The sequence below is a fragment of the Prosopis cineraria genome, unplaced genomic scaffold (genome assembly GCF_029017545.1).
Source record: "Prosopis cineraria cultivar Desert tree isolate PC_DT_omini unplaced genomic scaffold, ASM2901754v1 PC10, whole genome shotgun sequence".
Classification (NCBI taxonomy): domain Eukaryota; kingdom Viridiplantae; phylum Streptophyta; class Magnoliopsida; order Fabales; family Fabaceae; genus Prosopis; species Prosopis cineraria.
Window position 1 is genome coordinate 34,843,469 of NW_026555341.1, and position 17,158 is coordinate 34,860,626.

At 29.5% G+C, this 17,158-nt stretch overlaps 1 protein-coding gene and 2 pseudogenes across 1 annotated transcript; all 3 read right to left on the reverse strand.

Annotated features, from left to right (window-relative positions):
- Positions 1-17: 17 nt before the first annotated feature.
- On the reverse strand, positions 18-1,893 carry LOC129323218 (rust resistance kinase Lr10-like; annotated as a pseudogene).
- Positions 1,894-4,068: 2,175 nt separating this feature from the next.
- Positions 4,069-4,697, reverse strand: LOC129322584 (LEAF RUST 10 DISEASE-RESISTANCE LOCUS RECEPTOR-LIKE PROTEIN KINASE-like 2.8; the record flags this gene model as incomplete). The annotated part of the gene is made up of 1 exon (XM_054968880.1): positions 4,069-4,697. A coding segment is annotated over one exon (546 nt), but the record flags the coding sequence as incomplete, so codon positions are not given.
- A 5,365-nt stretch (positions 4,698-10,062) lies between these two features.
- Positions 10,063-14,058, reverse strand: LOC129322585 (LEAF RUST 10 DISEASE-RESISTANCE LOCUS RECEPTOR-LIKE PROTEIN KINASE-like 2.7; annotated as a pseudogene).
- Between the last annotated feature and the right edge of the window lie 3,100 nt (positions 14,059-17,158).

The following is a 17,158-nucleotide window of genomic DNA, read 5'->3' on the forward strand; positions in this document are numbered from 1 at the left end:
AAGTCTCACATGTTTGAGTTGTGTAATGGAAAGGAACATTGAAGGGGAAGACATATAAGGTTTGGGAGGTACTTGCAATGCTTCTAGGCTTCCTTCTAGCATCTCCACCACTTTACTAATTGTTGTCGATTTGAAGGGTTAGTTTGTATGCACCATAAACTCACCACAATTATCTTTCTTGTTATTTCTTTATCAGCATCATTTTCAATCCACCACAATCCTAGCTCCTCATTTAATTCAAGGCGCTTATAAATCTAATGTGGAAAATATATTTCACTTGAACATTCAACTTTTACATTTGTATTCTTCCTTCCTCCAACCATTTCAAGAACCATCATTCCATAACTATAGACATCTGACTTGTGGGAAACCTCACCAATATTTCTTGAAGTAGCTCTGGAGCAATGTACCCAATGGTTCCCCTCGCATCTAGTAAGGAGACAATGCTCTCCTTTCTTGGGCATATTTTTTGCTAGTCCAAAATCAGATATCTTTGGGGAGAAATCCTCATCAAGTAGTATGTTGAGGTTTTTATGTCAAAATGCACATTCTTGTATTGCAACCTCTATGCAAGTACTCTACCCTCTAGCAACACCAATTGCTATATTGAACAAAGTTTTGCAGTTTAATTGACAAACAACTATATTTTTATTTGCCTCAAAGATAAACTTCTCTAGAGATCCATTAATCATAAACTCATAAACCAGTGCTCTTTTGGAGCCTTGGAAACAAAATCCTAAAAGGTTGACAATATTGACATGAGATGTCCTGCTGATACTAGCAACTTCATTGATGAATTCCTCACCAATGCCTTTCAATTCACTTAAACCTTCACTGCAACAAATCGCCCATCTCTTAAGCTGCCTTTGTATACACTGCCGAATCCTCCTTGGCCTAATCTAAATTTGAAGTTGTTTGTGATTTTCTTAATCTCAGAATAACTATACCTAGTAGAAGGAAGGGGTCCTTGTTCCTTCAGAAAATCTTCAATTATTTGATGTGATGGATGATTTCTTGTCCTAAAAAGCTTTCGTTTGAAGCAGCAATTTGCCAAGAACAACATGATATTGCAAAAGGGTAAAACTGCATTAAAATTTGAAAGAATTAATGTATATCATTTTCTTGCTTTATAACAAATTTATAATAAAATTATAACATGTTCTAATTTGCAATAGTACAACCTATTTCACATATTTCATGTAAAAGGATTCAAAATTTAGTTGGTGGTGCTTGGGGAAGAGTTGGAAAGGGGAAAAAAATAGTTAAAATTAGTTAATGATGTTAAAATTATCCACCTGTTAGAAAATATCATTAATTAAATTGCAATAAATTCTAACTTAAATCAGATTCTTTTAAGTCTAAAAGTATACGAAACCTCCATGAACTGAGTTGCGCATAACCACTCCGACTTTTAAATATTTTAAACTCAGATCTAAAATTTCATAGTTTGACCATAAACTCCTCTACCATTAAAATTGCCGTGGATTTTGTCATCTCACTTTTTTTTTAAAAAAAGTAATATGTCATTTCACGCTAACAAATAGCACTTGCCAATGATTTGAAATTTTAAGTATTTTAACTATTTTATTAATATTTTAAAAATACATCGGGCCATTTTGTAATGAAAAAACAAAGGACTTTTAGGAAAATCACAAAATGGCTCTAAGAATTTTAAAAATCTTAATAAAATAATTAAAATAATAAAATTTCATTTCAATGCAAAGTGTCATTTGTTACTGATTTGTCAGATGCATCAAAATAATTTAATAGTGTGGGAGTTGGCGGTCAAAATATGAAATTTCAGAATCTTAATTTTAAACATTTAAAAGTTAGAGTGGTGATATCAAGTAACGCAACACATTCAAATTTTTGTGAGATTTTGTATTTTAAATTTATTTTCAGTCCTCCCTACCATATTACTATACAATATCCATACTAAAGATATATGAGAAGAAATATTGATTGCTTTATATTTTGCGTAATGATTAAACGTAAAATTATGAAATTTTTTTAAAAAAATAACTTATAAGTAAAATCATTTAAAAAAATTATTTTGCAAATAGAAATGGAGGGAATTTCATCACTTAATATTAAATGAGGACTATTATTCCCTAGGCCCATGAGAAACAAAACAAACAGCCCGACAGGCTAGTCTCATTAGTCTCGTGTTGAGCATGTTGTACAACATGCTTGTGGAAAGTCACATGAACGCACATACTCAGTATAATGTTAAAGGCATAAAATGAACATGCAGTTATGTAAATTACCTAGCCCCAGTCCAAGTACCAGCATGAATCTCATTCTCTTGTGATCTGCGTTCAAAAGAAGCAATAATTGGAAGCAAGCACGAAAACAATTAAACAAGTCGATTGAAGTCAAATTCAGAAAACATATTGTACTCTTCTTCAGAATAAATACGTAATACAGTATTTATTATATTTTTGTAATTATAAATTAATAACACCTTTGATCCTTATAATAAGAAAATGTATTAAAAAAAAGCATGCTTTGTTTAAATACAAAACTAATATGTCATCGTGCCCTCTTATACACTCCCTCTAGTCCTATTTGTAGAATACCTTATAAAAATAATTTTTAATTCAAAATATAATATACCTTGTAATAATTATTTTTTTTAATTTTATCATTTTTTGATTAATGTAAAGATATTCAATATAAGTGTATCATGATTTAAAGCTAAATATAAAAATAAAAGCATATCTCCTTTTTTATAATATAAAATTAATTTTTTTAAAATGTGTGAAGTAATTAAAAATGTTCTACAATAAAAATAAAAAAAGTATTTAAATGCTTATTTTTTAGTTCGACATGTGATAGCTATAACTCACTAACTAATGACTTTTAGTGACAATAATTTTAAAATATTACAGTAAATAACTCATTTTAATTAACTTTCTTAAAGTTGTTAGTAGTTGTATCAAATTTTTTGGAAATGATAACCTTGTGTCAGGAACACAAATTCAACCAGAGAATCCATCAAAAAATTCTGCTGTTATCATTACTGCATTCAGAAGAAGAAATAATTCGAAGTGAGCATCTCATCAAAAAAGAAAAAAAGAAAATTGAAGCACCAAAACATTAAACAAATGAAATGAAAATCAGAAAACATATTTTATTAGTAAAAACATAATATTTATTATATCTTTACAATTATGAATTAATAACACCTTTGATCCTGATTATAAGAAACTCCTGCATATACTAAAAAATAAGATGTCTTGTTTAAATCAAAACTAAGATATCATCGTATTCTTATAAATTAATATATTTATTTTCAAATTCTAGACATTCGAGTAGTAGTACTACAACTCACTAACTAATTAAAATAACTCCTCTAACTAATAACTTTACAGTAATTTTAAAATTTTACAAGAAATAACTCATTTTAATTAATAATTAATTTTTTCAAAGTTGTTAGTAGTTGTTTATAAAAATTACTGGAAATAATAGCCTTGCTGAAACATTACTTTTCAAATTTCTTTTTAAATTATGAGGGGGAGGGAAGGACTGAAGATGACACAATGCAGTAATAGAACTAAATGTAGATTATTTAAATTAAAACAGGATGATCTGTATTTAATATTAACTTTTTTAAATTTTGTAATCATTTTTGTTTTAATAGATGTAACGTGACATTCAAAATAGAAAACGATAACTATAACTTTGTGGGGGGGGGGGGGAATGAATTCATTACTTCAAAATTGCAAATCTGATTTGAAATACCAAAATTAAAAATTTGGACATTTCAGAGCGGCGTAAGTACTATTGAAATTCAACCCACGAACACATGTCACTCCTTCTCCTAATTAGAGAACAAAAATTTAAAGCATTACTTGATTATTAAAATAGATGTAGTAGTTAATTTTTAATACTTTCCCTCCTTAATTACATTAAGATTTAATGTATAAATTAATTTTATTGTAATCGTTAATTTTAGTAAAAGCAAAGTTAAAAAGGCATTTCTTTTTATAAATTTAATGATATTAATTTTCATTTTAAAAAAACTGTAAAATTTGTCAACTTTTTCCATAATTAGTGATCCGTTATTGACTTATTTCTTTTAGTGTACTGTTATTAACTTTTACACACGATTAAATAAACAAACAGAAGAAGAGAAATACACGTTCAATCTAGTAGAAGAAACTACCATGCGAAATTAGTATCCAAAGAAATAGCAGTGAAAGAAGACTGACTGATTGACTCTGAGAGAGAGAGAGAGAGAGAGAGAGAGAGAGACCAGAATGACACATCAGATAATTATCGCCGTCCGGGCAATGGCACCTGAAGCCATAATCATTAAATTCGAAGCCACACCTCCCTCCACTTCTCAGGCATGCGTCGCACTTATTCACCGTCCAGTTCGCTAACGTCAACACGAACCCTCTTCCCAACGCCTCTCCGATCCCTCCTTCCACATTTTCCACCACCGTCGTCTTTACATTGCCGTGTCTGCAATTATCCTTCGCATACTTCAACTTTTCCTGATCATCGTCCACCGCCAAACCCAACACCGACCTTGTTCTGTTCCCTTCCGAACATCCCACCCTGTTCTCTCTCATATTATCCGGCAGCGACGACGTGTCACAATCGAAGAACAGCACAACTGTGTCTGGTTCGGGGCGAAATCGAACCTGTCGCCGTAAAGAGTAAGGTTGTTTGAAGGAGAGAGACAATTGTTAGAATTGGAGCTTTGTAATTTAGGGTTGGAGACTCGAAGAGAATTATTGCGGTAGAAGATTTCCCCGACGATGTACAGAGTATTGGAGAGATTGAGTGATGGGAAGCCATTGGGAGCACAGATAAGGTCAAAATGAGGGAATCCGCAGAAGGGGTCTTGTCTACCTACGAGATGGAAGGGGTAGCTTATGTTGGGGCCGTTTCCACAGGTTTTGGGTTCGCAAGCTTGGAACTTTGGATTGACAGAACAGAGGATGATTCTGATGAGAACAGAGAAGACGATGATGGAGAAGGCGGTTGCTGGGTTCATTTGGGAATTTAGAGAGAGAGGAGGCGAGCAAAGGCGAAGAAGACAAGAGGCTTGGGTTCAAATAACCCAAAACATTCCCAAATAAAAGCATGAAGTTCAGAATCAATAACATGGAAACCTGAGGTGAGATTCCTCTCTCTGATAAGAGGCTCTGAGAGATGCTTCTTTTTTTAATGGTGGAAGCCGGAGGGCCTTTTCCTGTACGGGTGCTGCTGAAAGACGATATTGACCTTGTGGGGCAAAAAACACCACATTGACTTGCATCCGAAGTCTTGCAAAACCGACAAAAATAGTGGAAGATTGTAAGTTAAAAATTACCATGGTTTTTGGTCCAACAAAAATTACCATGGTTTTAGCTTCACCATTTGCATGATCAGGCACATTTCAGATTTGTCCTTCGGCTGGCTGGGCTGTGACTTTCAAGACATCATCCTCACTCCTTCCTCCTTCACCATTGCAGCGAAGGATCCTCAATTCATATTAGAAATTTCTACTTTGCTTCATACTCCTTCCACTCTTTAAAGGGTTTTGAATGCATCCGGGGAAGCTTCCTCCCCACTTCCACTGAGAAAATGCATAATCTGGACCTCACAGATTCAGATTTAATTTTTTTTTATATTGTTCATTTTAAAAATAAAAATTTTATATACATTGTAAAACTAAAAAAAGTAATAAATTTGTTTATAACTTTGAACAGTCCAGGTTTAATATGAATGATTCACATTTATGATTAAAATTTTTTATTTCCAACTTATAAAAATATTAAGTTTTTAAAAAAAATTGGTGAAAATAACCTAATCAAAAGCAAAATTAGTCATAGATACTAAATATACTTGAAAGATCAAGGTAAATATTTTATTTATTAAATAATTTGAACAAATAATCAAATGTCCCTTTGTATTAATTAATTTTTTTAAAAGGTACAAAATCTAATCGTCGGAGCTTTAGTGACTAAAGCTCTAGGCGGCAACAATGAGCCTCTTAGAGCTTCAATTGGTAGGCAAACAGTCATCAAAAATGTACTCGAAAAGTGTCATAGAAAAAAATCAATACCCCTCGATTATATGTAATCATCAAGAATTACATGTAAACTCAACAACTAGAGGATTTGAGGATTTTAACTTAGGTTGTGAGGAATTTGGTTTGGGTACAAGACTTTTGACTTAAGGTATAAGGGTTATGACTTGACTACAAGGCTTCTGACTTATGTGCAAGACTTTAATTTGAGGTGCAAGGATTATGACTTGAGTACATGTGTAATTATAGTTTCTCCCTTTTTGAATAATGAGGGTGTGGGATGTCTAACTATCACCACATGCAATGAGTGATAATTTCCAAATAAATATAAGACCCGACATCAAGGCTACTTGTGATATGGAGAAATTCTATATGGTTTCACACTACTCCACTTATATATGATGAATCTCCCCTCCTCACATACACCATCATGCAATCACATAGAGCATTGATCCACATTATATCATCCATGAGCATTAACACGTTATAAAAGTAAGGTTTTTTTAAAATATTAATAAAATGATTAAAATCCTTAAAATTTCATTTCAATGCCAAGTGTCATTTGTTAGAATGATATGTCAGATGCTCAATTTTTTTTAAAAAAGGTGAAATTAAATAAATTGTTAAATTTAACAACAATTTCTTCTTTTTGAAAGTTTAACAACAATTTTAGTGAGAGGAGAATTGGCGGTCAAAATATGGAATTTGGTACTCTTAATTTTAAACATTTAAATGTTAGGATAGTAATAGGCAACCAATCAAAAAGTCAAGAAAATTTTGTATATTTTAGCATTTTTTTTTTGAAATCCTTTCTCTCTATCATATTACTCTACAATATCCATACAAAAGAGATATAAGAAGAAATATTAATTGTTTTATATAGCATAATGATTTAAAAGTAAAATCATGAAAAGCTTCTAAAAAATAACTTATAAGTAAAATCATAAAAGAATTTAAAAAAATTATACGTGTAGAAATGGAGGGGGTATTGCAATTTGCATGACTTAATATAAAATGAGGACTATTATTCCCCAGGCCATGAACCAAACAGCCCTTAGCTCAGAAGTGACAGGCTGATCTTACTAGACATGCGTTGAGGATGTTGAGCATATTTGTCGAAGCTACGTGAATTCGACATATTCTTTTTCCCCGCCAACATGAATGGACGCATTCATTCAACAAAATGTCAAAGGCGTATTTTTTTTTTTTTGACGTAAATTAAAGGCGTAAAATGAATATAAAGTTATGTAAATTACTTAGCCCAAGTCGTATAAAAAATTACCTAGCCCAAGTCCAAGTACTCGCTTGAATCTCATTCTCCTGTTATCACTACCTGCATTCAGAAGAAGAAATAATTTGAAGCGAGCATCTTATCAAAAAAGAAAAAAAGAAAATTGAAGCAAGCACCAAAACAACTAAACAAATCAATTCAAATCAAATTCAGAAAACATATTTTATTCTTTGTCACAGAGTAAAGACATAATATTTATTATATCTTTACAATTATGAATTAATAACACCTTTGATCCTGATTATAAGAAACTCCTGCATATATTAAAAAATAAGATGTCTTGTTTAAATCAAAACTAAGATATCATCGTATTCTTATATATTTAATATATTTGTTTTCCAATTCAAGACATGCGAGTAGTAGTACCATAACTCACTAACTAATTAAAACAACTCTAACCAATGACTTTCAGTGACAGTAATTTTAAACTTTTACAAGAAATAACTCATTTTAATTAATAATTAGTTTTCTTAAAGTTGTTAGTAGTTGTTTATAAAAATTATTGGAAATAATAGCCAGTATTTAGTCACAGTTTTGTTTGTTCAGTAGTCATGTTTTTAAAATGTGACAAAGATTCATACCAATAGTTGAAAAACAAAATGTAACTATTTTAATTGTGGCAAAAATTTAGCCATGGTTTAAAAAAAAAACATGGCTAAAAGCCACACTTTCTGAAAAAATATGTGGCTATTGCTAACCTGATATATTATGAGACTTCAGCCATGTTTTTCCCAAAAAACGTGGCTTTACTTACTTTCATTTAAAAAAAATTAATAACATTTTTTGCAGTAATTTATATATTTTAAAAGTTTTTCAATAATTTAAATATTATATTTCATTATATTACAATCACGTTTTTCAAAAAACATGCCAACTGACTTATTTCATTAAATAAAATTTGATAAATTTTTTTCAAAAATTTAAATCTTTCCACAAGTTTTGAGATATTTAAATACTACAAATTATTATATTATATTATTATTTTCTTGAAATATTTTGGAAAAACTATTTCGCACAATTTAATTTTAAAATTTTTTGATAATTAAATTTTAATTATTTTTTGATCAGATTATTAATACAAATTATTTAAATTATTTTTGTTACTGGTTGATGTATATATTTTTGTTTTTGCTTATAAAATATTTTTAATCAATATTTTAAATATCTTATTAATATATAAGATTTTTCAACCTGTAAAACAAAAAAATATAATTAGAAAATTTAAAAAAATGAAATAATAAAAAAGACAGATAGAGAAAGAAAAATACAGATAAAATAAGAAATTTACTTATAGAATAAGGAACGAAATGAAGAAAAAAATTAATGAAATCATAAATAACTTACATGAAAAAAAAATTGAGAGTCGAAGGAGATCAAAGAACATGAAAAGATAGATATGGCGAGCAACAAATGAAGACAAATGAGGAGATATATATATAAAAAGCAGACGTGGCTTAGCAAGCCACGTTTTTCACATAAAGCCATGCTTATGGTACGAAAACGGGGCTTGCTAAGCCATGTTTTTCTAAAAAAGCGGCTTCAAGCCACGGTTTTTTTTATAAAAGAGCTCACCATGAGCCACGTTTTTGGCAAAGCTGTGACTGCTCCACTGCTTATTAAATTTAAAAAATGATTTAATTTAATTGTTTTATTTTTTATTTTACATCAACAAAATAAAATATTTTGATTAATAATTAAAAATAATTAAATCATCCTAAAAAAATTATTACATTATTAACTGTTGTTATGTAGTTTAATTGTAAATTTAAGCTAATAAAATTTATAATATTAATTTTAACTCATTAATTAATTTCTAACAAATTAATTAGTCTTAATAATTAAAAAAATTATTTTATTTTATACTGTACAACAATAATGATTGTGAATAAATTATTCTAATAACAATAATCATTATTTAATTAAATATATTTTTTATGCTAATTTTTTATAGTACTAATTTTAACCAAAAAATTATTTATATAATAATAATAAATATATTATATTTGTAATAAAAAAAATTTATTTGCTAAATAAAATTTAAGTATAAGATTATGAAAGTTATGTTGTTAATATTAATATAAATAATTTATATATTATTCCTGACCAGAAAAATAATTTATATATTATTGATATGCTATCACACCCATAAGGAGAATATTATAATTGAAAAATAACTTAATAAGACATTCTTCATTAAATTTTTAACAAAGTTAAATATAAAGAAAATAAAAGAAACAAGTATTCATTAAACCATTACAAATAATAATTTCAAGTAGAAAATTCATCCATGAAAAGAGCCTAGAGAATTATTCAAATTCATATTTGATCTAAAATTTGGACTAACATTGAAAGATGAATCCTATAAATAAGAACAAATAGGTAGCATTAGAAAATATAAGATAAAAATAGTATAAATAAAACAAGTTAAGCGTAATTATTGAATTGAAGTGTCAAATTTGCCATTTCATTTCTTCCATTGATCACATGAATCTTTTTTTCATTTTCTTTTGCAAGGGCAAAATTTATTCCTCTAGTTCTCTTTCTCTTTCCTTTTCCCTTTTCCTTTCTCTTTCTCTTTCTGTAGTTATCCTTTCTTTTTCTAGAGCCAACTCTTCTTGCAATCTTTTATTTTGCCCCTCAACTTGTAATATCATCACTCTCATTTGATCAAATTTATTTTCTGCAAAAGGGCCTAATGTACCTTGACTTAAACAAAAACGTCTAAATATCTATGTCGATATCGGACCTAATCCCAATCCTTTGGATCAGGTAAGGAGACAATGCTCTCCTTTCTTGGGCATACTTTTGTTAGTCCAAAATCAGACATCTTTAGGTAGAAATCCTCATCAAGTAATATATTGTGAGGTTTTACGTCAAAATGCACAATATAATTCTCGTACTACAACCTCTACACAATACTCTAACCCTCTAGCAACACCAATTGCTATATTGAACAAAGTTTTGCAATTTAATCAACAACCAACCTTATTTTCATTTGCCCCGAAAATGAACTTCTCAAGAGATCCATTTGTCATAAACTCATAAACTAGTGCTCTTTCGGAGCCTTAGAAACAAAATCCATGAAAGTTAACAATATTAACATGAGATGTCCTGTTGATACTAGTAATTTCATTATGAATTTCTCACTAGTGTCTTTCAATTCACATAAAACCTTCACTACAACAAGTTGCCCATCTTTAAGCTCCCTTTGTATACATTGCCAAATCCTCCTTGGCCTAATTTAAATTTGAAGCTTTTTGTGATTTTCTTTGTCTCGAAACAACAATACCTACTAGAAGGAAGGGGTCCATGTTCCTTTAGAAAATATTCAATTATTTGATGTGATGGATGATTTCTTGTTCCAAAAAGCTTTCGTTTGAAGTAGCAATTTGGCAAAGAACAACATGATAGTTGCAAAAGATAAAACGGCATGAAAATTTGAAAGAATTAATGCATATCATTTTCTTGCTTTATAACCAATTTATAATAAAATTATAACATGTCCTCATATTTCAGGTAAAAGGATTCAACATTTAGTTGGGGTGTTTGGGGACGAGTTGGAGAGAGAGAAAAATAGTTAAAATTAGTTAATGACATTTAAATTATCCAATCTATCAAAAAACATCATAATTAATTGCAATAAATTCTAAATCAAATTAGATTTTTTTTTAACTCTAAACATATACAAAATCTCTATAAACTTTAGGTGGGTTGCATATCACCACCCTGACTTTTAAACATTTAAAACTGAGACATATAGTTTTATATTTTGATCCTCGGCTCCTTTGCAGTTAAGTAATATGTCACATCAACTTGCAATTGACATGAAATTTTAAGCATATTTTATTAAGATTTTAAAAATGCTTAGAGCCATTTTGTGATTTTCCTGGAAGTCCTTTTTTAAAAAAACAAAATGGCCCTATGTATTTTTCAAATATTAATAAAATAATTAAACACATAAAATTTCATTTCAATGCCGAGTGTCATTTGTTAGAACTTAGAATGATACTTCCCTATTTAAAAATATAAGATATTTTTTGAGGAGTTAAATGTTAAAAAATGTAAGGTATTTTTAATTTTTCGAGGTGTAATCATTATTATTTTTTAAAAGTGCTCCTATTGATAATAACTTTATATTTATTATAGGGTATTTAATAAGAATAAATATGAAAAGATAATATTAGTTAAAAAGTAGATAACTACTTTATTGAAGAGTAAGATTCAATTAAAAATACCTTATATTTTTAAATGGAGAAAGTATGTCATATACTTAATTTTTTTTAAAAAAAGTGAAATGGCATAAACTGTTAAAATTATGACAGCATGGGAGTTGGTGGTCAAAATGTGAAATTTCAAAATCTTAATTTTAAATATTTAAAGATTTGAGTGGTGATGTTGAATGATGCAGCACATCCAAATTTCAATGAGATTTTATATGTTTTAGTTTCTTTTATTCCTTCTTTCCACTCAACTCTACAATATCCATACTAAGGATATATGGGAAGAAATATTAATTGTTTTAAATATTTTGCGTAATGATTCAAAAGTAAAATCATGAAAGTTTTTTCTGAAAAAATAACTTATGAGTAAAATCATAAAAAAAAAAGGATTGCATGACTAAAACTTAATATAAAATGGGTATTGTCATTCCCTGGGCCCATGTGAAACGAACTGCCCTTCCATCGGAAGTGACAGGCTAGTCTTATAAGTCTCGCGTTGAGGATGTTGTACGGCACATTTGTAGAAAGTCACATGAATGGACATCCTCAATCTAACGTAAAAAGGCATAAAATGAATATACAATTAAATAAAAAAAATTACATATAAGTGTCACACAAAAAAAAATATTATTAATCTTAATTCAATTATCAATAAATCTTATAAAAATTAATTTTTTTAGATGAAACTTCAACACAATTTCCTTTTGAGTAAATTACCTAGCCCTAGTCCAAGTACCAGCATGAATCTCATTTTCTTGTGATCTGCATTCAAAAGAAGCAATAATTGGAAGCAAGCACCAAAACAATTAAACAAGTTAATTGAAATCAAATTCAGAAAACATATTTTGTTCTTTGTAGTAAATACATAATATTTATTATACCTTTATAATTAGGAATAGAAAAAAAATTTAATCCTTATTATAAGAAACTCATGCATATATTAAAATATAACCTGTTTTGTTTAAATGCAAAACTAATATGTCATCGCGCCCTCTTATATATATAACATACTCCTTCTTCTTCTTATTTAAGACATGTGGTATTAGTCCAGTAGCTATAACTCGCTAACTAATTAAAATAACTCTTCTAAGCTCGAACCAATGAGTTTTAGTAACAATAATTTTAAAATTTTACAAGAAATAACCAGTGACTTTTATTATACACATTTAAGGTCCATTTGGCTGAAAAAGATGGGAATGTAATGAATTGAAAACATTGAAACAAAAATAAATTAATTACTTTTATTCCTTCTAATGATATTCCTCATAAAATTTAATATTATATATTACAAACGTAAAAATCATCACATACAACTCAAAATTTTTTATGAATTATGATTTTTAATCTCATAAATAAAAAACTGGTAAAAAAATTTCATAAATTAAATTATTCTAAATATGGTTCACACATTTATCTCCACATATTATCTTATTTTTATTTTTATTTTTTTAACTTATTTCACTTCATTTCTTTTTAACAATAAAAAAATCTAAACCAACGTGGGAAATACATTATACAAACTAGGAGCAGAACATTCCAGAAACTTATCCCTGTCGGGGCAATGGCACCTGAATCTAAACTGATTTGCGTCGAAGCCACACCTTCCTCCACTGCTCTCGCTTGCATAGCACTCACTCATCTTCCAAACGCCTCTCTGATCCCTCCTTCCACATTTTCCACTACCGTCGTCATCGTCTCACCCCTGCAATTATCCTTCACATACTTCAACATCTCCTCCTCATCGTCCACGGCCAATCCCAATACCGACCTCGTTCTGTTCCCTTCCCAACACCCCGCTCTGTTCTCTTTCATCTCCTCCGGCAACGACGACTTGTCACAATCGAAGAACAGCAACACCTGTTTCTGGTTCGAAGCAAAACTAAACCTGAAGCCGAGAGTGACGTTGTTGGAGAGAGAAACAATTGGTGATATTGGAGATTTGCAAGTCAGGTTTGGAGGCTCGAAAGGAGCGATTGTTGTAGAAAATTTCATCGACGATGTAGAGAGTATTGGAGAGATTGAGCAGGGGGAAGCCATTGGAAGCACAGACAAGGCCAAAAAGAGGTAATCCACAGGAGAGGTGTTGTAGACCTCTGATACGGAAGGGGTAGCTTATAGTAGGGTCGTTTCCACAGGTTCTGGGCTCGCAAGCTTGGGTTCAAAGAACCCAAAACATTTCCAAATAAAAGCATAAAGTTCAGAATCAATAACATGGCAACCTGGGGTGACATAACTCAGTCCTCACTCAGATAAGAGGCTCTCAGATAACAAACTAGTTGCTCTGCTTTTCCCCCCCTTCAAAACTCCAATTTCTAATGGAGGAAGTTCGTTTTGTGTTTGTTCGCTAGCGAAGAAAGACCATATTGTCTTCGATCCATCATCTTGCAAAATCGACAAAAATGACGAAACTTCGTTAAAATCAGATGATTCGTGTGCATTTGATCAACTGAAGGATAATCAGATGATCAATGTCCAACATGACTGCATTTAGAGGTTTGTTGGATACAATAATTGGGTGTCATTGCTATAAGATCTAGACCTTTTAAGATTTATATCGACGGTGTAAATTTAAAGTTCTTTTATTGATAATTTTAAATAACAAATTATTTTTTAAAATGTGATAATTGGAAAATTATCTTTATTTTAAATTCTGCTCATAGTAAAACAATAGATCATTAAAAATATATTAGTTAAATTAAATTAAATCTAAATGTCAAAATTAAATTTAAATAATTCAGATGTGAGATCAACACTCCATGCTCATCAAGATGATGGTGATCCCTTGAAATGTCCTCCCTTGTGTTGTGCTTGTGCTTCCTTCATACTGAATTGCACGTGAAGCATCAAATGGTTTGCATATCATAAAAAGGGAAATGAAGTGGAAATGATTTTTTTTATATATTTCTAGAAAAATAAAAAAATTAGAAGGATAATGATTATAATAAATATTACATAAAAATAATATCCTACATACACTTTAATTCCTATTCTGGCAAAGGGATATGGGAAATCTAGGAAACAAAATTCAAAAATAGAGATAATCCACCACTTCTATTGTAGTAGTAATACACATTAAATAAGAACTGATTTTCCAATAAAAGTGAATTTATTCATTTTTAATTGCATTAGCACTTATTGAATGTCTTGACAGGGACAAAAAAGAAAAAGGAAAAGAAAAGGCTCAAGCTATTAGTAAGACGACAAACAGTAGAAAATTGGGGCGACGAACATTATTGGAAGACTCATGCTGCAAGTGTTGACTTGGAAACATAGTGCGAAGACTGGAAAAACGATACAAGGCTCTCAGACGTTTTGAAAATTGCAGATAAAATCTTACTCTTTAGAAGGAAATTTAATTTTTGATTGAATTTTCTAACACCCTCTCAATCATATTTTGTCAAAAATATGATTTTGCTGGTAACAAATTTTTTGCTGTTCTATATCCATTTATTTTCTCCTTCTATGTTGAGTAATCGCTCATCATTTGCAACGATATCAACTATTAAATAAGCATAGTAGAATACACAAACCATAAACAAATACCCAATTTTTTTAACATCAACATATATTAACATATAAAATAGATTATTTAGAAGGCCACATTATTCAAAAGATAAAATTTTATAAATCTTAATCAAAAGATAATCCAACTTCTAAAAGTTTTAAATTTACAATAAATGTAACTAGTAAAATTCTTCTTAAATCTTAGGAATTCCCACCTGCTAACAAGAGGGTTGATGCGGGAATGACTGGCCTGAATATCTGCCTAAAAGCACGGAGGTATATGGCTCTTTGATATTATTTTGATTATAAATATATCCATAAAATATTTATAAATTATATTAATTATAATTAACCTCAAATTTACATACAATCTACTTATCAAATGGGCCATAAGTCAGTCACCACCAGAAGAGAAGTAAGGAGAAAAATATTGGAGGAATATTCTCGCAACGAATGTTGACTTGGAAATAAATTAAACACGAAGATGGGTTAAAACACGTTGGGTATGAAGGAGCCAAACTTGTGAAATTAAAATAATGCATGATAAAACCATTGAGAAGGAAATTAAATTTTGTATGAACAATATATCGTCCGAAGTTTCTTCCTCATTCTTGTTAACAGATATTTTGAGTTTCTTTTTTTAAAATAACAAATGAAAATAGTTTTAAAAATGATTAAATTCAAAACACTTACCCAAACAAATTTTTTTATTTTTTATTTTTTAAAATAGAAACCAAACAAGCTGATGTTGTTTCATGGTTAACAGTGATATTTATTTTATAGTTTAAGGTAATATTTCAAACAAGTTTAGTTTCAAGCATGTTGTCAAGAGTAAAGTTGGTACTATTGTTGTCAAATTATTAAATTGACTTTATCGTCAGTTTAGCATTTTTTTTAGATATCTCCGGTTTAGAAAAGAAACATTTTAAACAGGTTATATATAAAAGTTAAATAAAAAGATTTTAAATTTTTTTACATTTTAAAAATATACTTCTAAACAAGTTATGACGTTAGAAATGGTTTAATAATGCCAAGTTCAATATCAAATAACAAGAATGCACAGAAAAATAACACAAGGACTATGGATTCCAACGAGAACCTGAATTTCAAATAACAGTGAAGCTTTTGTTTATTATTCCCACTTACACCTGAAAGAAGAAAAACAAGCTAAGACAACCATAGTAGATGAATTTATTTTGTTTATTATTCCCACTCCAAAAAGCTTTTGTTTATTTTTCTTTTTTATATTTTATGTCTGAAATTATAAAAATAATCCTATCATTCCATAACTATATTAAAACTGATTTGACTGGTAGATTTAGAAATTTACCTCTCTCAAAAATGGAATTATTTTACATAAGCTAAAACAAAATGGCTTTTGAGATGTGGATTAAAATGAGATTTGGAAGTGAATTTTCAAGCTCTACTTTGAGATGGATTTGAATGCCAAGTGAGAATGTAATCTTCTATTCTATTATATGCCCACCACCAAAAGCCAAAGTGATTCTATTGTAAGGAAACACCGAATTATCTGTCTTGTTTCTTATTGGCTTACTTCTTAAATGAGTGGATTTACTTATTCATTTTTGCTCTTCAATTTGATACTTCCATTTAAAATTTTCCATGTTTCACCCAATGATGTTTTCCAAAGAAATATTTGATTTTGCATGATATTCACTTATTTCTTAAGGAAAATTACATAAACGTCCTGTGAAGAAGACTTATTTACAAGTAAGTCCCACGAAATTGAGAAAGCACAGTTAGATTTCTCAAGATTTAAATATAATTTAAAATTAGGATAAAGAAAATACTTCATGGAAAATCCAAGCTTTATGACATGTCAACCTCATGTTAATAATTAGAATATGGGAAGTCCAAGTAGTAAGTTCCACTGTTTATAATTTATAAAATGGCACCATCGAATTTCCCAAAGCTCAGTTCAGCTTTTGCAAATTAAAAGTGATGCCCATTTTGTTAGAACTTGAGAAAATTACATATACATGTCAGTACTTTATAGTGGGATCTAAGCAATTACTTGACCTATAAAAATCATGACTACAAGAAAAGCGGGAAAACGATAATGAATATGTGAAGAAAAGCTATGAGACTCTAATTCCA